At 43.0% G+C, this 24218-nt stretch overlaps 1 protein-coding gene across 2 annotated transcripts in view; it reads right to left on the bottom strand.

Moving 5' to 3' along the window:
* Positions 1–24218, bottom strand: part of tenm1 (teneurin transmembrane protein 1) — a 165880-nt gene that overhangs the window by 9314 nt on the left and 132348 nt on the right. For both annotated transcript variants that reach the window (XM_019273992.2, XM_019273993.2), the window contains 9 exons: positions 13621–13775; positions 11384–11467; positions 10632–10826; positions 6886–6973; positions 5106–5302; positions 3701–4014; positions 2865–3037; positions 1214–1458; positions 295–588 (listed from right to left, as the gene is read on the bottom strand). In XM_019273992.2, the coding sequence (XP_019129537.1) occupies positions 295–588; positions 1214–1458; positions 2865–3037; positions 3701–4014; positions 5106–5302; positions 6886–6973; positions 10632–10826; positions 11384–11467; positions 13621–13775 (1745 nt within the window). The remainder of the gene's footprint in view (positions 1–294; positions 589–1213; positions 1459–2864; positions 3038–3700; positions 4015–5105; positions 5303–6885; positions 6974–10631; positions 10827–11383; positions 11468–13620; positions 13776–24218) is intronic.

The following is a 24218-nucleotide window of genomic DNA, read 5'->3' as shown; positions in this document are numbered from 1 at the left end:
TTTAAATAGTTTTAAAAAATGAATGAAAACCTATGGCTGCCTCAAAGGGATGAAAAACACATTCAAACATTGTTAGCAGTATAGTACAGTAAATGCTTGTACTGTTGCTTTCATGTCACGTAACTGAGATATGTTTCATACTTTAGTTGTTAGTTTTGGTTTCAGGTAACTGCAAGAACAGCAAAGACAAAAACAGGCAGACCTGAACCCATCAAATAAATCTCAGCACGATACAAAGAGAAACTGTCTATCACATCCCACCTGAGCAGGTTTTTATATAACCATAGCTCTTACTCTGTCTGCGTATGTGTAGCTCCAGATCTTGCCATTGACCCAGGCTCTGGACACCACCCTGTCGTTCTCGTACTCCAGGCGCTCGGACCAATCCCCACGGTAGATGGCAGACAGCAGTCCTCCACCAGAGTAGCTGATGTTTACTTCAGTGTATTTGCTACTGGGGGACCAGACCACAGGCCGGCCCAGTGAGTCATACTGAATGTGGAGGGTGAACTTCCTGTGGTCATCGTAGATCTTCCCTACTCTGGTGCTCTGATCAAAGTCTATAGACAGCAGGTTCCTGTTATGTGCCTGAAAACAGAATCAGCAAAAATATCAGCTAGAGGTAGAAAAAAAAATTAAAAATAAAACTTTTTCATTTTATTGCTTCATAATTATCATAAATCCCACACACATGCAAATATAAATGAAATGCCTTGTCTGAGACAAGCAGGGATAAATTAATTGTGACATTTAGAGAAAACTGGACCTGCGCAATAACAATAAATTGCCTCGTGAAAAAGTGAAGAAGCGACTCCTGGGGATTGCTAATTAATTAGCGCCCATCAGACAAAATGTCCTTTTCCATTTCATGAAATATTCTGTTTGCGTGGTGTACTTTATGTGCCGAAGAAAGAAAGAAAGAAAGAATAGGTTGCAGGTGACGTGTGATTTGTGGAAAGTACTAGAGCTCAGAGTCATTTTGACCTGTCAGCCCCCCTTCAGTGACGTTGTTCATTAGTCAAAACGTCACTCCACACTGTTAGGGCGTGTATCAAAGTCAGATTTCATAACATTTGTTTATCTCAGTGTACGTGGAGGATGTGGCAGAAATGATGTAATCTGACCTACTCACGTAGGCTTGGTGTGATAGTGGAGTTCGTTATCTATATTGTCTTATATAGCTTGAGTATGAGTTGATGATTTAGTATTTTACCCTGAGCCTGCGTTCATAAGTGCTGTAGTTGGTCTTGCTCTGTTCCTTCCTCTGCCTCCACTCTATCAGGCTGGGTGCGTGATCTCCAGGCAGGCTGATGTTGCAGCGGCTGGCAGTGGGACTGACGCCTCCACCGACGCCTCCGGGTAGGAGGGGCTCCGTGCTGAGGGACAGCTCCATCCCACTCGCCAGTGATACAAGGAACGAGCCATCGGCGCTAACTCTGTATGAACTCTGAGCGTGGTCTGGGGCGGTTAGGGGGTCAGATGGGAGCAGAGATGCACACAGAAGCAACGTGAAGCAGGAAGAGGTGAAAAAAGTGTGAAAAAACACTACTCACAGTCTCTGAAAAGACAATCCGTCTCTTTCTATTTGTGTTTTGTTTGAATTCATTTCTAAACTTTCCGGCGCTCTGTGTTCTGTAAATGCTCTCTGCAAAAAAATCTCTCTACTGTATGTTTATCACTGCTTTTAAATCTTGGACAGATAGTAAGAGAGGGCAATAAAGAGGAAGAGGGGCAGAGGCAGAGGGAGCTGGGGGTGTTTGCCACATCTTTTCACACATTGCAAAGGTTCTCAGAAACTGTTCTTTCACTTCTACCGTCTGAGTAAGACGTTAAACAGTTTTACACGTTTACACAACACGTTTCTGTCTCATGCCTTTACCATTTCTTTAACACAATTAAGAATTAAAATAAAAAAGCAAAAACTGTATTTTAATCATAAAATTTAATGTGGCTAATAAACTAGATAGTCTCTTCAATTCCCTCCACTACTATAAAACCTCTTTCTGTACATACGGTTATTGTCGCCTCAGAGGCAGGAAAAGACACAGTGAATTTGTGGATGGTAGAAGTAAAAAGGTGGTGGTGGTGGTGGTGGTGGTGGCGGCACTCTAAAATAGAGGGTCATTTCAACTGTTTCCTGGCAGCTATGTCATACAGTAGCATCACAAGCCTGCCTGCATGTGTGTGTGTGTGTGTGTGTGTGGAAATGTATTTATGTGTGTGTTGGAGCAGCTTTTCTCTCCCTGCAGTCCTGTCATTGTGACAACTGCTAGAAAGCAATTAAAGGGATGACATGAGAAGAAACTGCTCCCATGAGCGGCTTCTCCACTCCACACTCATTTTCTCCTCGTCTCATCTCTGCCCTCTTTTTCCATTTTTTCCTCTCTTTTCCGTGGTCGTTAAGACGTTTCACGTGTCAGTCGGATCTGCCTCTTTTTTTTTTTTTGTAAATAATTTTTTCTTCTCCTTATAGTGCCCATTAGTCTGGCTATGTAAAGAGGTCATATCAGATTCTACTTGTGAATTATTTACAGTAGGGTATGAATCTTTTTCTTAAAGCTGTAATTCTCTCGCTCACACATCGAATGCGGCCGATCAAGGAGGAGAAACACAGGTCAGTGTGTCTGACCTGACCAGAAAAACAGCCACGTTATTGCAGTTTGCCTGTCATAAATGTTTAAATATCACTATAACCTTAAGGTCTGCAGTCTCCGTGTACATTTGTGTACGTGCTCTATGCTTTCATCTCCCTCCCCACAAGATGAGTCATAAGCAGCGTTGTTTGTGGGTTTAGATTTATTGTGATGAGTTGACCTACAGTATGAGAAGGGAAAAGAACACACAACGTGCCCCCGATGCCTTACCCTGTCTGAACGTGTAGATGGTGTCGCTGGCAGACAGGTTGGTGCTCGTTACAAAGTTCTCACGGTTGGACGCCTCAACCTCCACCCGGGACCAGCGCTCCAGGTTGCCATGGAAACCGCTCACCTCACCAGTGGGGAGGGTGATGTTGGTCACACGACCCTCGTTGTTGTACCTTTAGAGAATAAACATCAAGACCACAAGCACAAACACAAGCAGATAAGTGACGCTGTTGGAAAAAAAAAAATGAACACAGCCATACACACACAAACGCACACACACGCACACACACACAAAAGCACATAGTACGCATCCACACTATCGCTCCGTTTTCACTGCTCGTACACAAACACTGGCCTAGAGTTAAGTGTCAGCTATGATTTATATGTGTAATTATCCAGCTGTGGAATTTGAGACTCAGCGGCAGTGGTGAATAATTCAGACAGATGTGTTTTTGTGTGTGTACTACTGTATACGTCTGATACTGAACATGTGTGTGATCAAAGTGTTGCAGAGACGTCCTTCAGCTAATCAGTCACTTAAGCACAGAGTAAATTGAAAAAAAGTCTCTCCGGCTCTCTCCAGTGATGCACTAGTTACCACCAGATGGCACTCACATTTCACACTGTAAAACGCTCGTCTCACATTAATACATATGCACATACTGTACATATACAGTCCCCTGTCCATACCAGCAACCAACCATGACTGAAAGAAAAAAGAGACAAGGAAAGAGAAAACAGAAAGAAAGACAAAAACAGAAAAGAGAAAAAAGACAGAAGGAAAGAAAAAAAGAAGAGAACAATAAGCAATACGAGAAAAAGAACTGTAGACTTACTCATAAACAGTGGTCCAACTGTTCTCATCACTTTTGGTTGCTAGGAGACCCGTGTTGCCATGGTAAGTGATGTGGGCGATGTCATGGCCTTGGGCTGACACCTTTCTCAGTGTTCCGCTGTTGCTAAGAGACAACCAGTATACCTGTCCACCAGGTAGTGCCAGCCAGAGAGGCACTCCGTGAGCGTCTCTCCTCACCTGGAGCCCGTGGCCGTCGCGACACGTCAGTCCGGACAGCTGGCCGTCTGTGCCGTATGAGAAGTTGTACAGGTAGTGGCCCGTGATCAGGTGTTTGGTGAACATGTGCGAGCCGTTCTGTCATGAAAAAGAAGAGAGACACAACCGTCAGGATGAGGTTGCACCGTCTAACCGAAAATCTATTAATGAGTGTAAATCTTTCTTAGTTGCACCATGACACTTTGTTTTATTTTTACTGTGTACATAGAGAATTCTGTGTTTTAGTATTACCGATAACCTGATTGATGCTACTCGCTCATTCAGTCTTATGAGCAATGAGTCGTATTGTGTTATTGTTATGATTTGTGTGGGTGATCATCATTAAAATGATCAGAGGTGTCGACCATTTTACCTCTTTCACTCTTCAGGTCATATTAGCAAGCTAGCATCAGCTGCCGCATCAAATGTGAGAACTAGGCTGTGTGGTTCAACCTCTTTTAATTTATTTAACAAATAATCCCTGTAAATTTAAATTGCACCAACTGTGTTTGTACAAACTTTGCCTAGTCATAATTTATCACCGAGTTGCGATTCATGCATTACTTAAATAGTTACACATGACTCTGGAGTAGGTGTAAATCATAAAGTGTCACAGGATCAGACATAAAACACATCTGCCGCACAGCATCATTTTTTCATTAATTGCAGCCACAGACACCTAATTTATTGATATTGATGTTCCAATATTAATCTAACTTACTTCAGTGTTCTACGATGCAGAGCGGCTCATAGAAGTCGACGATGACAATGGAACTCGTTGATTAGTCACTTGCATTAGTTATGACTTTATGTTCAAGCTTGTTAGGTTAGTTGCTGATTTAGTAGTACAGTAGTTATGAAGCCTCTAGTGTCAACTTTACACCTGAACTCATTGGAGAACATAAAGCAGGTCTATGTGCTATATAAATATTGTGGAAGTGTCAAAATAATATCAAAATGCACATATCTTTTATTCGGTTGTGTACAGTCACCACCCTCTGCCGTGCTCACAGCACAGCCCATATTAAAACCTCAAATAAAACACTGCAACAGTGTAAAATATGGGACCTTTATGTGCTGTATACGGGGACACTCATGTCTGTACAAAGATCTTATCCTTGTTCTGACCTGAACTGAAATATAGTACTCAAGTATCTTGATATTTGTTCTCTAGATAGACGTAGCTGTACCTGGCTGAAGAGATAGAGCTCCTGGTCCAGTGGGGAGCTAATCTCCACCAGTCCGGCTGGGCTGGGCTGAGGCTGGTTGGGACTGACTGCTCTTATCCGGATGTTGCCCAGATCAGCAATATACAGGGTGCCATTGGGGGCCACGGCCAGAGAGGAGGGGGCTTTGAGTCGTGCGTCGCGGGCGTAGCCTCCGTCTCCTGTTTGGAGAAAGAAGAACACATTACTTCAGTGGGAACTCTTTATCGACAAAATGGCGTTAAGTGAAGGCGCCCTCGGTTACGAACACTCTGAGAATTACAAATGACTCTTTAGAAAAAGACAAAAGTACACAAGCTTTGCAAAAATGACGATACCATGGTGCCGCTTAAGAGTTTATCAGTTTGGCACAGGACTTGGACTTGTTAGGATAACTTAGATTTCCAAAGGTGTTGGTATGACCACCTTGATAGTGACGGTTGCTATAGTAGGTGACTGAATGCGTTCAGATGTCTTTGGTATCCCAGCGGGGTAATAGTCGGGTGAAGCCCTTTAGATGCTGTCAGCAGTGGGCTCAGGGCCTCTGATGGGTCCGTGCAGACAGCAGGGTGGCGGTTTATCTCTTGACAGCATGCACTTTATGTTTGCGCGCGCGCGCGTGTGTGTGTGTGTAGGTTTTCGCGCACTCGTGTTCCCGTGTCTGTTTGTATTTGCGAGCGTGTTCCCACGTATGAGCGCATGTTCAAAGACACCGCGTGAGTGTCTACGGAGAAGGGATGGAAACGGAAAGCCTCTGAAGAGAGTAATCATCTGTTAACAGCAAGACATGATTGAAAATATGCAAAGTACAACCCAAGAAATAGGGATGGTTACAGCCCATTGGCTTGTGGCATGGGAGAGACACTTCCTTCCATTTTGAATAGAAAAGCGACTGATTTTTATGAGCAGAATTAAATGATAAAATCACATCCTCTGACACTTACAATGAAAGCATGGCCTAACTGTCAAAAGAACAGCTGCTTATTTGTTTGGTCTTCTCCCTCTTCCCTTTAATAAATTTCAGGTGCCCTTCCATGATACACCAAAAAAACCTCTCTTCTTTTGTCTGTAATTTGAATGGATTTGAAAGGTTTCCCTCAATCTGCTGCTTACTGAAATTTAGCTGGAGATTGATGAAAAAAAAAGAAGGCTCTCTTTGAATACCAATACAAAAACATCACACACATGCTGTGTATACCCATATACACACATTCAAACAATCATATCACGCTCACTTACCCTTCCACTGTGACAGCGTAGTCATTTCTTTCCTGTATATTGTCACTGTTTACATAAAGGTCATTATCATAATTTTAGATTGTTTTTCAAGGAGAGTCAAAACAGCCCGTCTTAAAGACAGTCTTAGATGTTGAAATCCCGTCTGAAATATAAATAATTTAGACGCATTCAGTCGGAGAAGAAAACAGTGGAGGAGACGGACAAGAGAGAAAATGCTCTCGTCAAGTTCTGCTAATAAAATCATTGGCCAGCAGGGACACACAGGCAGCAAGATTTAATCAATATCAAGACACACGGACTATTTCAGGAGATTAAAGTTATGTCAAAGCTTTTAAAAGTGTTTTGTTTCCTTCCTTACTTCTGAGCAAGGCCAAGTATGATTGGGTTTTTAAGTGCAGTTTCATGCTGTTTTCAGTACTGCAATCCTGTTATACATAATCCAATACACTCACACTACTTAATCCTACATTTACATACTGTGTGTGTGTGTGTGTGTGTGTGTGTGTGTGTGTGTGTGCTGACCCACCAGAGAAGCAGTCACAGTTGGGGTCTATCTTACAGTCACAGTCCGTGGGGGCTCCGGAGATAACAGATATCTCCCCGTTGGTCGACACCTGTGAATTGTTCAGAAACGTCACACACACGGCTACGAAATGTTGTGAGAGGTCGTCGTTTCGAGAAGAAGATAATGTTCAACAACAGCCTTTGTTACGCTCCTGATCTCTACCACAAAACACGACAATGATGGTGAAATGAAACAAGAGGAAAATGACAACAACGTATTTTGGATGTGTTCGCCTACTCGTACTTCCATCAAACAATCTCAGATGAAGTTTCAGATGCCTTTTTAAAATATATATATATATATTTCAGGAAAAACAAAAAGAATCATGAATCTTCGGTGTTTGGCTTATATCAATCTTTATTGCAAATTAAACTGATTGTCCTGATGTAGAGTGCAATAAACGAAGACAAAAACTGCAACACCAACAGGTTGATTTTAATGCATTACGGTGAGGTAATGGCTTCTTAACTGGTCCGAGGGGAGCATGCTATGTTGGAGAGATGATTGGGAAAGATATGCTTCATTTGAATTCTTTTTTTCTTTTTGATCAACTTTATTTTCCCTTTGGGAAAGTTGATTTGCAGCGCGTCTTAAAAAGCTCCTCGGGATTCTGACTACTGAATTATCTGGCTTATTGTCTTTCTTGTCGAGATTTAAGATCACTCTGGTGTATCACCTGTGAAGTTAATTCATTAACGTGTTGTAACGTCTTTGTTTCATCCGTATAAAAATAGCAAAGTGTGAAAACTTGACACAACTTTTTAATTAGAAAGCTTAAAAATAGTCAGATTTTGTTATAGTTAGCAGGTTATCTGTTGCTCAGTTTGTGCTAAGCTATCAGTAACTGACAGCAGCCTCATATTCAACGTACAGACATGACAGTGGTATCGCTTTTCTGATCGAACACTTCGTCAAGAAAATCAAAATATTAACCTATTCATTTAAAATGTCTTTGCTCTGGATTCATCGAGCATCTCAGAGTAGAAAATCAATCCAAATCGTCTGGAAAAAGTCACAGGCCTCGGCACACTTAGTCCTAATTACAAGTTTTTCCAACTCGTGCTCGGGAAAAATGCTCATACAGTGTGTCCTCCAGCAGACCTGCAGACTTAGTCTTAATCAGTTTGAAGGCCCCAGCAGGAGGACAGAGGCAGGACAAACATGCACTTATATTCCAAAAGTGGTGGAATATAAAAAGCTTTTGATTTAAAATAATGACCAACTCCTTCAGAGGCATTGATTTGATTTGAAAGTCTTGTGACTTCCAAAATATGCCTACTTCACAGAAAACAAGTTCTTGCAATTTGCGCTTAATTGAAAACAAACACCAGCCACAGCAGAGCTGATTTAGGGTGTAATTATTGTGATTTTAATGCACCTCAAAGCTCCAGTGTCATGCATATTCAGTAACTACCCTTCCCTCTATGCAAGATTAAAAACAAAATTCAATGCACGTTGGTTATGTGTGTAGTAGTGCTTGATGTTAGGGCCAAATGTTTTGTGTGACATACAGACGTGCTTGGACCATGAGAGGAGACCAACAGCAGTGCCAAAGCTTCGCCTAAATACTTACTGTGGCCAAGGCACGTTCACATTTATTAGGGGCTTATTATACAGAGAAAAAAAAAAAAATTAGACTCGCTGGCTAAACAGTACAAGATGCAGCTGGTGTCAGTCATTTAAGATGAAACGTAGCAGCTTTGTGTGTCATTTTTAAAATAGATTGTCAGTCTGTACCTGTGCAGAGCTAGTTTGTCTTACCACTTGATTTTCTGTATTTAATTTAGTTCTTTCTGCATCATATTGTAGCCTGCCAGATTCTTGTATGTGTTGATTGCACATCAGAACTGTTGAGGAAATCTGCAACACGTCATCATTAATTTTATTTTACAGCTTAGCAGCCGTCAAACGGTTTCATTCGTCCTCTAAAGGAGAGCTTCCACTTGTTGCCCGAGAGAGTGTGTTTAGGATCCTTCACGAATAACTCTCATCCTACTCTGATGAAGGAGGTTTGTTTTGTTCTCGTTTTGACTTTCCGTGTGAGCGATTCCAGATTCAAGGTGCCCAGAAATACCAAACATAAAACAGGGCAATAAAAATGCTGTCCTTTTTTCTGTATTTGTCACACCTATCAAACATGGCTGCCCGGTCTCCATCAAAAAGGCATTTTATGTTCCTGCCTGCCTCCACATGGACTCAGCTTGGTGCACCTGACCACAAAGGGACTATTGATCGAGTCCAGCCAGCAATATCTTTGTGGTGTTGCTGCCCAAATGCTGTGGCCCTGTGATAGCATGCTGCTAACTAATGGAGCTAGTGGACAAAAAAAAATAAGTTTTTTTTTTCTGTCTCTTTTGATTTTGAGTTTTGTATGTCCATGTGCGAGAGGCAGATTCTGAAAACCTTTCGTGCTGTGCAAGCAATCTGTGACCACAGCAACCCCAACCTGACTACAGTGGAGCGAGCGTGAGGTTAAATATGTGTCACATGACCAGATGGATTTCTCGTGTTAGTTTCAGCTACAATGTTTTTTCCTGTTTGTCAGAGCTGTTAAAAAACAAACATTATTGCAGGGGTGCCGCTTGCTGTGTGATCATTACAAAAAAAAAAAAGGCATGCAGCAGTTGGACACCTGTCCAGCTGTAGATATGGAGATTTTGAAGGCTGTAGTGAAAAATAATAAGCTGTTATGAATCAATTGCAACAACAAAACAGTCAATTACATTTGACCATAGAAACTAGGAGTATAGAGGAATATATATTCATATTTTGGATAGGTCAATCTTCTGTAACATGAATGGGGTTTTATAAACCAGGTTTGGGAATAAGGGCCACGCCTCGTACTCGTTCAATTTCCGTTCTCCACGTACTTAAGCACTCCCTCTTCCTTCCACTCCTTCTTTGATGCTGCTGTCACATCCCACCCCCCCATACCCTCTTTCTTGCTTTGTCTCCCCTTTTCTCATCTCCATTCCCACACAGGAACCAGGGGCTCTAATCCTAGAGTCGCAGAGAGACGGTTCCCCCACTCAAAGTCTTCATCCCCCCAGGTTCCTTCCAGGATTCCTCCGGTCAACCTCAGGACCACTCTGCCGATGGTCCCGCCTCATCCCTCATCCCCCTCGCCTTTCCTCCCCTCACCCCTTCCTCCCTCCCTTCATCCCTCGTCCTAACATCCCTCATCCTCCGACCCCCATCCCTTCATCCCTCGAACCCTCTAACCCTCTCTTTCCCTAAACCCTTCCACAGCATACCACCCACGCTTCCCGAACGTCACTCGTAATAAACATGTTCAAACTCCATCTGTACGGGCGTGGTCCTTGTTAGTGAATTGTAAATAAAACACAAATGAACACTTGTGAGGAAGATAAGGGGCTATTGGGCTAAATGGGATGCATATCCCACTAACAGAGTCTGACAACTGAAGCTACAGTAAATCCAGTTGGGAAACAGTTTTTTATGTGCTGTATATCATTCATTGTCAGAGTGACCTCATGTTTGTGTATAAAAATCAAAGTAGAGGCTTTGAGGTTCTCTTGTTCCAGTAAAAAAAAAAAAGTCTAAAAATGGCAACCTGGCTGGAATCATCTCGGTTGATTATAATGACATTAAATCCATCATTGGTGGCTGCCCTACAAAACCCAATCCGAGCATCTCTAGCTAAAAATAGGCTGAAAGTAACTTGGTATTTGAAGTGACAGAGTGACCTGTTGGATGCGGTTGATGCGCCTTTCATCAGTCTCGGCGATGAATAGCGTGCCCAGGTGGGACAGGGCGATGGCCTTGGCAGCCTCCAGGGTGGCGCGCACAGCTGCCCACCTCACCAGGTGGTGGTCAATACCTGGAACCTGGCAGTGGATGGGACGCCCTGCCACAATACGCACCTGTAGATTTTCTGATACCTGATAAGAAAGAAGAAGAAAATCCACCATTATGTTTAAACTATGTAAAAGAGACAGAGAGTAAACAACTGTGCTTCCAGTAATTATATGGTCAATGGCATCAGCCACTGACAGTGTATCTTTGTTTATCCAGCACATGGAACATCACCAAGCCTAACCCTGCCTCATCCAATGACTCATTAAATTTTTACAGGATACACACTCCAACAGGCAATTCATTAAATGTAGGAGAACAAGTATTTGGGTAATAAGTAAAACCTGAGTGACATTTTTTTTTAGAAAAAAAAAAAACACAAAAAAAAAAACAACTTCTGCAGAGTGGTGATAGCGTGTTATTTTTCTTAACAAGGTGCTCTTTTCCTGTCTTTTATGCTACCAGCCACACTTACTCTAAATGCACCCTAAGTGACAGCACTGGAATTTGTGAGAAATATTTTATTACTCCTTCTTCATCTGCGTACGTACGTATAGCGCCGACGCCTCTCAAGGAAACGGGTTTAGAATTCATTCACTTGCAAACGTGTGTTTTGTGTGTGTGTGTGTGTGTGTTTCTCTACCTGGAGGACAATGTTGTTGTCCAGGATGTAGAGGGAGTTGTCCAGCGGGTTGATGGCCAGGTCTGTCGGCCACTCAAGGCGTACCTGTGAAATGGCACGTGTATGTAAACACACAGTATATCTGTCTGTATTTCAAAAGAAATCAGAACATAAGAACAAGAAAGCCTTGGAGGGTATCACCCTCAGTGGAGTCAGTTACAGGTGATACAAATAATATCTCCTTAATAACATAGCTTTAGGCCTCCTGACCCTCCCTGCTCATGCAAAGGTCAGCAGCGCGGGCAGGGAGCCTTCCCTGTGTTTATTCAAGACTCACACCGGCTCGCCTCGGCACTGTTCCAAATGTCAGCCAATAACCATGATCGCCGCCTGCTCAAATAGCACACCCTGCCCGCTAGCACTGTGGGGGTCAAAGACAGACAAACCTACGCCAGCACACAACCCACCCACATCACTGTCTAGCTCACACAAACACTCAAACTGTGAACCACGGAGACGAGGCGGTGCATCTGAGGGATCAGCGAGGTGATTGATGACTCTGACGATGGATTGGTAAATAAATGGATCATGTTAAATTGCCACTGACATGTCCAATTATAGGCTCTGTCAAATGGGAGAGGAGAGGGTTCAGTGTGAAATCCCATTTTAAGAGGTAGAGAGATTCATCAAGCAGGTCTCACTCTGTCCTTAGCCAAAGAGGACACGCATCAAATCTCTCCTGCTCATGATATTGAACTTTGCAGTGATGGAAAGCGCTGGCTTTTACGAGCTAAGTTGGTCCGTACACAAAGTTGAGTCTCCCTTAAAGTAACAGGGCAACACAAATAACATTTTGTGTGCGGTTGCAGTCACCTTGCCTCACCGTCCCTTTTCAGGCGCGCAGGAGAAACAATGGTGACCGTGTAACGCGAGAAAAACACACCTGTCTAGAGGCGGTGTTTAGTTTGACCGTTCTGGGCTAATATAGAATGAGTAATGTCTAATGTAAATGTAAAAGGCTTATTCTTATTTTAGGCCTGTCATAAATCTATTAGGCCTAAATAAATCATAAGGTGCATTATATTAAATAAATCCCTCTAAATCTTAAACACTCCACCTTTTATTTGGTGTTCTCCAGGAGGAGGACATTTTGACATGACATGAGAGAAAGTGTATCTTGTGGGAATTAGTGCTAAAGTTGGCAAGCAAACCAGCTTCCACTTTTCCGGTGAAAGCTAGTTTCCATGTGGATTACAAGTGTAACAGCGCAGTGGATCCTCCCAAATATGTAATATAGTAAAGTGATAGGGTATACAGCATGTGGACCACCATAAAAACAGAAGCTTACATGCTGTTTCCACGAATATGTTCAAAATCAATTTTATCCTCTTTTGAAAAAAATGGGGAAAAAAAATATTCACAGCAGCTTCAGTATCTTTCTAATTTGTATTTCCTTATTCACAAAATGAGACTTCAAAATTGCAATTTCACTTTGAAGTGAAAATTAAAGCACTTTTGCAACAAAACACTTTGCTGTTCATTTTTGCATAAATTACTGCAGAGAGAGAGAGCTTTGGAGCTACAAAAGTTTCCAACAATACTGGTGACACATTGAGGTCACAGCGGTTTAAAAGAACAAACAAAGACGGAGGAATGAATGAGACTGGACCCGATAAGACGTGCTGCAGAGGCTGATAACTAACTAACATGGATTGTGAGGTAACATGGGCCCCTATAAGAGCGCCTCAGGGAATTCACCTGGGTTGAACATGCATATTCACACACACACATACTGTACACAGGCGCTTGCATCCCTATGTGTGGGCAGAGATCCCTCTATAGTGCCAGCAAGTCATCTATAATTCATCTTCTGCTCTAATAGGGCTGATATAAGTCAGCAGTGTGATCTGAAGGCTGGCTGATCGAATCTGTGGAGGAGCTGTCTTTGGTCTACACTACACCGTCTCCTTCACAGAGACACACTTGGACACCTTCAAGAAGACAGAATGAGTTTCTATGGAAGAAGCCAGGTAGTTTGGATTGACAGGACTATCACTGACTGTAAGAGAACAACTAACAGCCGGTGATTGACTTTCGAGTGTGACTTTTTGTTTTAATTAATCTAATTAGTCAACACAAAACACACTCAGGAGTCTTAAACAACGCTCAAATGATGAGGATGAAGCCTATTTCAGAGCAAAACGTGCCTCTAGCGTTCTCCCAGTTATTTAAACAACTCGATTGCATTATTCGCTTACCTGGCTGATGTCCATGCGTGCGTCACAGCTTAGCGGCTGCGTCGACATCAATCCGTTTGAGCCAATCACAGTGGAGAGCAAACCCCTCTCATTAATCTTCTGAATGGTGGTGCCATCGACGAAGTAGACAACACCTCTTTTATCCACTGCAATACCTGGAAGGGTGAGAAAGAGAGAGAGAGAGAGGCAGAATGAGCTTTTTGGAGATGACAGAGAAAGCGAGTGGGGGTGAGAGAACAAAAAGGGGAAGAGGAAAAAAAGACGGGAAAGAGAGTACGATACAGACCGAGAGAGAGAGAGAGAGAGAGAGGAGAGGAGATGGAGAGAAGTAAAGTGGAGAGAGGAGTGGGCTTCGGAGAGGCATCCAACTCAGTTAGACATTCAGCTCAGCAAGCGGCTGTCTTATCAAAGGCACTGCACCACAGAAATGTAATTATATTTCCATTCCAGAGCCCACTAAAGGGATTAGAACAATGCAACTGGAGGAAGAAGTTATTTGTCACATTAGATGTGAGCAGGGTGTCGCAGTGAACTTTTGACATTTGGAGATCGCAGATGGAACGTGCATCCATGAATCAAACATGTCTGCATACGCGTGCATGTGTGTGTTTTTTTTTTTTTTTTTTTTGCTGAATGAACAGCATATACTTGAACTCTCCTTGCAGTGCAGCTCTGCAGTAGACGGCGAGAGAAGGAGAGAGGTAAGTCCAGGTATTAAAAAGTCCGGGGTGAACTATGAATCATCTGTTATAGATGAGGTGCGACCTTCGTCGTCTCATCTCCATACAGAGAATGGCCCTTTGACTCAACTCCTCAGCAATAATACCGCGCAACTCAACCCTCACCTCTCATACCGTCTGCCGCCAATTCCCCTTGATTGCTTGCATTTAGCATCTGCGACAATAAGCCATATTTCAGTATTTCTACCTGCCACCTCCGATGCATGTGGCTCACTGTTTGTGCCATTTAAAAAAACATTTTGTTTATGGTTCGTCATTAAGCCATGTCAAGTTTATGTATCTATCTCTTTATCTCAAGCACGGCTCAAAGGATTTCACGGAGACAAAGCATGCTTATATTTAACTAAGCCATGATCAATCACAAAACCAAATGGTGCAATACGATATGCCACAAAGGAAACCATTAAAAGCACATTGAACACAGTGGCATGTTAAAAACGATATAAATAGTGCTCCAAATAACTATTATTTTTTAGGACCGATTTGTCTTATTTTTAGGATCAATAGATTTTTTTTTTGTTTAGTCTTAAAAGCTGCAGTGTTTTCTTTTTCAAAAGCACAAAAATTGACATATTTTCTCACCATACAAACCTAATGTGCCAGCAAAAACTTTATTAGGCTATTTAGGCATGCTTATATTGCAGACATGAAGCATCAAGAGGAGTCATGCTTATGGCCACTTCATGAATGTAAGTCCAATTTACACTCTCATTACAGCTCTCTATTTTGTCTCCGCCAACTCCTAAGGGAAATATGTGGGCCTCAGTTGCTAAATGCTCCACTCTGTTCACCAGTTAGTCGCTAACTTTGTTAGTTTGTCATTTGGTGCTGTGCAGGAAGCATAGAGCGGGTTCATCAGAGTCTGTTCACTGAAAGCAGCTGCCTGCTGCATGCGGGAACCAGGATGTGAACTCAAGAGTGAACTCAGCCTGTTAAAGCTGCAGGTCATAAAAACACTAGTCATTTAATCAGTTGTTTATGTAACCGTGTTGACTAGTGCAGCTTTAAAATAAATAAAGAAATGGGCATAAAATTAGCTCAAAGCACAAAGTTGAAACACTTTAATAAGGCAATTTCTTTCAAAACACTTTAAATATGTTGGAAAATAGTTGCTGAAAACATGTGAAAAGAGTTTGAACGATATATTGAGATGTGGAGTTAGAGGTTCCAACAGTTTTTCACCAGTTTTCAGTCCTGGACTTTGTGGGCGGGCCTTAAAGGGTGGCTCGATGACACGCTGAGGCCACCTTGAACATACCCCTGCACCCCTAACAGAGAGACAGAGATAAAGTAATCTCGCTCTGAGTGTTTCAAAGTTAGTCATGTCATTTTCTGAACTCATCCCCCCACAGTCCTGGAGCTGAGAATTAATTTTTACCTGATTTTTACACCTATTTTCATAAACTTGCCGTTATTTTTAATCATTCAAATTTCTTCTTTGGTCTGACAAACTCAGAACACATATTTATTCTTACTTTATATTTAATTGATTATCAAAATTTCTATTGATTACATTTCTGACTAACTCATTTTGGTTTTATATATATATATAAATGGCTCACTGACCCATTTAGCTGCCTTCCCACAACCCCACATACTCTCAAAAAGATCTAAAAAGTGATGCCGGCACATCATAATAAAAATGGACACCATTAGTATGCAGCACGGCTCCAACTACTCCTCCCTCATTCAGTCATCTTGTCCAATTCCCCTTGATTTTTGTTCTGGTTCTGTCAGTCTTCTTTCAAACTCTGTCATAGTGGATTACATGGAGATGCGCCTGTGCTCACTTTCTGAGCCAAGGATAGAAAACACTACTGCCCTTTTCCCCAGGCAGCACTAAGGTCTCATCCTCCTTGACGTACAAGCTTTCTTTTCGTGTGATTTCATTCAACATGTGCACACATACAACACGTGTACACACACACACACACACACACATGCAAACGCAGCACACCGCCACCGCCACGGCCACCACAACTAGATTCACAAATGTCCTCAAACCGAGCAACCCTGGGCCGACCCTGTGAGTCATAAATCGTGCAGGTGGAGTGGAGGTGGAGAGGAGGAGTGCCAGGGTCAGTGTGTTTCCTCCAGAGGCCAGAAGGTGAACTGCAGAGCTCTCCCTCCTGGCCCCTTCATCATCCCTCTGACACAGACAGATTACACCACCCACGCAGCCCCACCACCACACCAACACCTTTCCTCTCCTCCTCGAGCTTTCCCTTGCTCGCCATCCTCCGTAACTTGATCTTCTCGCGCTCTCTTTCCTTCCCCTTGTTTTTTTTCCTTGCTGCCCTTTGCTTTGTTCCTTCTGTTGCACTCCCTCTACCTTTTCCTGCGTCTTATAAGCGGTAATCAAATCATTGCCCTTTGACCCTTCAGTAATGTCTGGGCTCTGTTTTCCTCTGTTCATTTTTTTATTTATTTCTTTTGTACCTCTGCCTTTGCCTTTTCTTCCCCTTGTCACCTGGAATTATGCAGGAGGGACGTCTCAACTCACAGCGCAGTCTGAGCATACTTAGGTCTGAAACTCTGTACATAGGTGCACTCTCCCATCTTCTTCCTACTTTCCTTTCACTTTTGCATCAATTCCTCCTTCTAGCACCCTAAACCTGTCCCTGATCTTAGAGCTCATAAATCCTGCACAAGGACATGACGAGGCAGCCAGGACTCTCTCTCAATACTGATTTCTGTTCTCTCCCTCTCTGTCCCTGGATATTACGCTTCTCTTCTCCGTTGGTTCAATCGACTTCCATCCTAAATTCTCTTTATCATTTATTTATTTCTCTCTTGCCATTGTTTGTGCTTTTCTGTCAGTATGCATGCTCATGATCTGCATGTCTTATAGCCACACAATCAGCTTCTGAATAGCTGCCAATCTATCATCGACAATAAATAAAAGGGCACGGCTGACTTATTCATCCTCACATAGGCACAACAATGAAGAGCGATTGCTATTATCGCTTGGCATTGGCGAAAGGATTTACGCCAGTTTATGTGTTGTTTAAGAGTATTTCGCCGTGTTTATTGAGAAGGCGGCAGATTAGTCCACATTCGTCTTGTCGGGGGGCTGGATTTCCTGCTGTTGTGCGTAAAGCTGTATGCTGCGTTAAGGGAATTTACAGCCGCTCCGTATAGCCGATGGATACTCACAAGACATCAGAAGATTTACCGTCTCTCCCTAGGTGGACGTGGCACTCGTGATACTCCTGTTTAGAAGTTGGCATACGCGCCGGCGGAGTAATAATTGAGATAAATCTTAACTCCAGAGGGAGACGGACATTTGGCTAAAGTTGGGACTGGATTTTATCATCAAAGAGAAATGAATTAGACTGAGTTGTGTTGACCTTGGGAAGGAAGAAAAAAAAAACAGAGGAAAGGGAGAGAAGAGGATCATAAAGGGTTATGAAGCTTCTCACATTCAGCTCAGACGACAGGGACAAAATGTAGCCAAAAGAGAAAAACTCCAAAAGAGGTGTGAAAGAGGAGAGAGGTGGCGATGAGACAAAGGGACATGATGAGGAATTGCTCCAGTTAAACATTAGAGGCCAATCACTCTCAATCAAATAATCTCTTCGTTCTCCGTCCTTGTCAAAAGAATATCAGTTATAAAGGCCCCCCGTGGCATTGCAATACAATCCAATCTGATTAATGCCTTGGAGAGGGGTCTTAGAGAGCATCAGCGTTGATTACAGCTATTTGAAGAGAAGGAGCCACGAGGGATTTTTCTGAGCAGAGAGCGAAGGAGAGGTGAGGAAATTTGTAAAGTGAGAAACGAGATGAGGTGAGAGTGACTAATTATAACAAAAGTTGTGGATTATGTATCTTATTTAGCAGTAATAGTAGAAATCCCAATTGGCTTACAATAACATCAGGATGTGGTGTGTGTAAGCATGTGCGTGTGGTGCACGCTGACTGCTAACACCCCGAGCCCTCGAGAGTGCAGGAAGTCAGCCTGGTGTTGTTCAAGTTTCCCATCTACAGTACTTTCACCCTTCAAATGCTGACAGCGAAGCTGCCAAAAGAGCTGCCTCTATGGATGAAAGCTGGAGGAATTGTACGACTGTATAGAAAACAAACACATCATTGTCTGTCAGCTGGTGTAACAACCACCTATGTGCAAAATAAGCACAGATTCTGCCAAGGAAACTTATTTAAAGGATGTATTTATGGAGAAAAGCATAATGTGTGCATGTATGGAAGTTCCATTTATACTCAAAAAACTTTCATACACCCACACAACCACAGCTTATGTGTTCACAGGGGTGCGGCGCACACACTGGCACACACATACAAATTGCCAGCAGCCTGAGGAGTAAGTCATTCAGTCCGCCCTCCCATATCCCCAGGCTCAGAGGGTGTTAATGATATGGACTGACATATTATTACAGCATCTAAATGACACTAGCCGTAGCTGATTATGACCCATGGTGGTTCCGCACAAAGGAACTGTGTGTGACTGATAAGTGAATATAGACAGATGGGCAGTTTCACCTGCACAACTGGCCCCAGCGAGGGATTCTGGACGTAAATAAAGTCAACCAAATTATCTGGGGGAAACCCTGGAGGGTCCGTTAACTGCTACAGTCCAACTGTAAATGAAGCTGAAGAACATACTGCTTCAAGTCTTTAGCTGGCTGTGTGGTTTACCGTTACCTTTCATCATCCCTCCCTCGACAAACGCCACGGTGCTGTTTGTACGTGAACGTGGGAATATATGTGAATGCGTGCGTGTGCTGTAGCGTGCGTGGGCGTGTGTGCAGGCATGCGTGCGGTGAAGTAGCTAGGCCGAAAAGATAAGGCACGGCAGTTAATCACATTGTGCACATATGCAAATATAGAGCGGATAAATCAGAGCATGTGCAGATGAGGAACTCACACTCCCACACACACACACACACACACACGCACACACACACACACACAGTTGCAACTTTCGTGAAGACACTGTGGTTACCCATGTGCATGAAAAGGGGGGAATATAAACCTGTCCGCTCAATCTCAGCACTGCAAAACAGCGCAGTGATGATGTGTGTGAGAGCCTGTGTTTGAGATCAGGGGTGTGTTCTCAAACTACTCAACGAGTGTATGGTTCCACACCTGTGTGTGAAGAGATGACATTCACGAGTATGAATTGATTAAGCTCTCTCGCCCTGTATCTATTCATATCACTGGACTGCAGTACTGTAGTGCTCTGCTGTTACATTCCCCCGATCAAACACTTATCATCAATCAATACAAGATAGCACCATAAACGAGGACGGGCGTGTATTTCTGGTAGGTCTTTGGTAAGCAGAAATAATTCATGCTTCTTGTAATTAATTATTCATTAAAGCCCCACAGAACAGACAGTGGCTTAGTAATTAAGTCTGAATCAGATACTATGGCTCATCTAATTATCAACCACTATAAGTTTGTTAACATATTAACCCGCATTAATTAATTATTCATAGTTGCATTTTAATTTTTTTATTTTTTTTTTATTCAGCTGTTAGCGCCCGACTACACATGTATGGCGAGGCGAGTCATTTCCAGCGTGCAAGAAAAAAACGGGGGAGATTTTGAAATAGTTGCATGCTAATTTTTGCGAATAAACATTTTTTTGGAGAAAATATGCGACTTGGCAGTAATTGCCTTGTTTGATAGCAAAAAAAAAAAAAAAAAGGAGATCCAAAGCAATCACAGAGGCAGCAGACAAACTCAATTATAAAAGCAATTGAAATGCTTTGGACTAGAAAACCCCATGAAAGGCTGAGTCGTTTGGATCACTGTGGAGCGTCTGCAGATTATGTCGCACTGTTTAGAACATCAAACAAACACAAGGAGGTCTATCAATAGCGGCTCTTTTACCAAACATACAATCACAACAGTGAGGCGGCTCTGCGACGGCAGAAAGTAGCAATAGGATCAGTTCGGAGAAGACGAATGTTTTCACGACTGAAAAAGTGAAATCGCGCTAAAACTACTTTAGATTGCAGATCTGCATGTGCAGCTTCCGCACAAACAAAGTTTCCTACATACAAAGACATCACAGTGACTGAGCCGGAGACAACTCCAGCGCAGTTTTTATCAAAGAGAGAGAGTTGGCTCTGCAGCCATTTCAGATTTCTTCTTCCACATTTTCAAAAGAAGAAATGTGTGAGTGCTTCTTGGGAGAGGAGTCTGGCCACAGGTCTCTTGAAGAGCTGCAGGTGATAATGGTACCCAGGTGCAAACATTTACTGGCTCTGTTTTACCATCCCAATAACAGCGTCTGACCCTCTCCCCCACCACTCGCACACGGGCAGGTTCAATTGGACTGCCAAGCCGTACTGTGCCTGCCACCATCGCTCAACTTATTCATCTTTTTGTCAGCGTGTTTAAAGAATCACGGTAGAAACAACCTGCATGGACACAAGTTCACTATCTGTCCCCTCATCAGTGCCCCCTGCATCCTCCAACTGAGACAAATGTTTCCATTTGAATGTGTGTGTGTGTGTGTGTGCTGGGCATTCATCCCGAGTAAATGCAATTTATTCCTCCACAGTGGCAAAGCTCCACTCCTCCTGTCAGCTTGCCAGGCTCCCAGTGGAAGTTGACAGGCCAGCTGCCAGCAGCGGCCATCTCGACCAGTTAAAGGGACACGCGTGTCACATTTCCCATGATCACGCTGACGTTGTCAACTTGACATACCTTTAACAAGACACCCGTAACTAAGTCTATGTCCCTTCACCGAGAGAAGTGGAGTGGGCCCAGGGACCCAGAGGCTGTCAATCAAAAAACAAGCATGCACACTGACTCGCACAAACGTTGCACCTTTGATGCACAGGCTCAGCCTTTGGCCTTAAGCCTGCATCTCTTATTGACTCAGGGCTTCATTACACACACAGTGGGCTTCAGTAATCTCTCTGAAGCTACCCTACACACTCCGACTACAAACAAGGTAGCTGTCAGTCTGTATAGTGTTCTACCTAATACATTACTTGAGTAGCAGGCATTTTACAGGTAGAGGCTCGTTTTAAGTCAGCATAAATTTGCCTTTACTAAACCCAGTGAGTATATTTTCTTTGGCCCATAGCAAATCCTGGCAGTTGGCTAATCTCAGAATATCTATGAGTCCTGCTCTGACCCATGTTGATTAGCACGCACACTAGATGCTCTCTGAAGATGAATCTCTTATCTGGTCAACAATAAAGTTCCGGCCGCATTAAATCGAATGGCAAGACGCAGCGATCGCTCCCAACTTTTTGGGTTCGAAATGCCTTTTTCAGTGTAAACATATGAGCCGGTGCATTTGTCTCCTGTTTTGAGGAAAAGCTGCACTGTGTGTGTGTGTCTTGCTTATTTGATCTTATCTTAACTATATGCCACAGAACTTTGGCACTTGCTGAAACAGTAAAGCTGTTTCTCCAAATTGCTTTCTCCAGTCATGATCAAAATCTAGGAGTAGTTTCAGAGTACCTGTTACCGCTGGTACGCTTCAACCAGTTCTCCAAGTGCCATCATCAGGAAGCCAATTTGATCAATTTCGGCTGAAAACAATAAGCCGCTTTTTTGAGTTTTGTTGAAAATATCTTTGGTGTTTCACAGCCGAGACACCCTCACTTTGGAAGGAACTGTCTTATCATATTTGAACTCATCTTTACTATCCATCAATCCATCGTCATCAGGGTCACGGTGAGGCTGGAGCCTATCACAGCTGACTTAGGGCGAGAATCGTGGTACATCCCGGACGTCGCCAGGTCATCACAAGGCGCACAGAGACCGACAACCGCTCACATTCACATCCACAGCCAATTGGGAGTGTTTGGGCTGCGGGAGGAAGACGGAGTACCCAAGAGAGAACCCACAAAGAAAAAGGGAGAACATGCAAACTCCACACAGAAAGGCCCCAGCCGAGGTTCGGACCAGTAACCTTCTTGCTTGTGAGGTCACAGTGCTAACCACTGCTCCACTGTGCCACCCTAGAAAAACATCAGTGGTTAAATTACCGGTGTTATATTTCCTCTTGTGGTAGTGTGACCTTATTATAGTGCAGGAAACTTTGACATACACACATGTTCCAAAAGTTTAATTTAAATAACGTTTGACCACAAATGGCATGCCATGACATATTGTGCTCATACTTATACACTAACACCTTCACACCCACAGTCACACTCACACACACTGCTGCCTCACCCTCGGCCTGCTCTGATTCTCCTTTACCACTGTGTTATGCCAGTTACTATAACTGTTCATCATTATATTGTGCTGTATGTAATGATGATTACGACAATGTTATCAAATATTCATCACCACTATAACAAAGACTATTTCCTTTTTTTGGGATGCACATGCACACATATATCACCGCCTCTCCTTTAAATATGAGGAAGTTATGACCGCAACTCACAAAGACAACATGGCAGAAGTTCTCTGTTCTCTGCCATACTAATGATACTAATGTAAAAAACAAACAAAAAAACTCGAGCATGGCAGAAAATTACCAAACTGGAAAATTCATGATGTGATTGTAGTCTGTAGCATCCCAGTTCCAAGCCGCTTTGCAGGATTAGGTGGTTGCTCCTCACTCCGCTCACCCCCAATTACGTTGTTTAGATATGAGGACTTGTTGGGCGTGTCATCCTGGTGATAGTGTCGCCAGATCAGAAAATAATTAAAGTGTATGGGTGATTTTTGGAGACTGAACATCAGAACATTCAAAAACCTGCATATGGTAGACTTATTATACATGCCTGTATTTAAAGCATGCAACCCTGAACATCATGTTAGAGACCATGGATCAACTAGGACAGTGAAAAATATGTAATATGTAAATATGAGTGTGCAGCATGCAATATTTGCCCTAACAGACTTTCTCATGTGGAACAATGCAATCCAGTTGAATAAGCTATAGGCAATATGAAATACAAACAGGGCATCAGAATTATGTCTGCAATTGTTTCTCCAATCACGTAAGAACTACTCCTCCATGTACCTGCATGCAGTGTGCTGTGCTTGATGCTCTTTTGCTTGGCCCTCCGGATTTGCCGCTGGCAGCTATATTTCCAGCAGTTGTTTTGGGAGAAACAAATCTCCGGCAGAACTTCTTATTGTGGCTGCTCGGTGATGCATGTCTGTTGCACAAACCATTGCCGATCTCCTAATTATCATGAATGTTGCAGCGAGAAAAACGAGGCGCGGTAGAAATAGCATGACCCAATGGCGTCTCTCTCTCTCTCTCTCTCTGTCTCTCTCATGTCTCTCTCTCTAATTTGCATTATCATAGAGTATGCTGCTGTTTGCCTTGCTGTGTGATTAATTCATGTGTGTATCATTAATGCAGGAATGTCCAGGGGCAAAGACAAAAGCTCGGTCAATGTGAAATGAAACACGGGAGCAGGCTGTTAAAAATTGCGCACACATATGCGCTCGCTCACACACGGACCCAATCTTGGAGCTTAAAAACACAGTGTGACTTATCGGATGCCCTTGTTTTGAGAAGTAGTGCTCTGTTTAAACCAACAGAAACAATGATAGTTGACCCTCTGAGAGGGAAGGCAGCCACAGGGCCAGTTTAATATGCAGATGAGGTGTGGGAATGCTAGACGCTGCAGGATTTAGATGCAAAATTTCTCTCTCTGTGTCTGTCTGTCTCTCTGTCTATCCATTTCATTCACTCTCTTGTTCTCTCTCTCTCCATTTTCTATTTTGCTTTATTCATTCCATATTATTTTTTATTCTCTGCCGCGCTCACTTGCTGCTTTCGCTCTCTTCCCCCACTCTCAGCTCGGAGCTCCATCATTTTCTCTATCAATTTAATCCGCTCCCCCTCTCCCTCTCCCTCTCTCTATTTTGTGAGGCGCAACAATCACTCTGCGCTAAATGCTATGG

The sequence above is a fragment of the Larimichthys crocea genome, chromosome I, assembly GCF_000972845.2.
Source record: "Larimichthys crocea isolate SSNF chromosome I, L_crocea_2.0, whole genome shotgun sequence".
Taxonomy (NCBI): Eukaryota; Metazoa; Chordata; class Actinopteri; family Sciaenidae; genus Larimichthys; species Larimichthys crocea.
The sequence above is the reverse complement of the archived record's forward strand: the minus strand, read 5'-3'. Positions and strand labels throughout refer to the sequence as shown.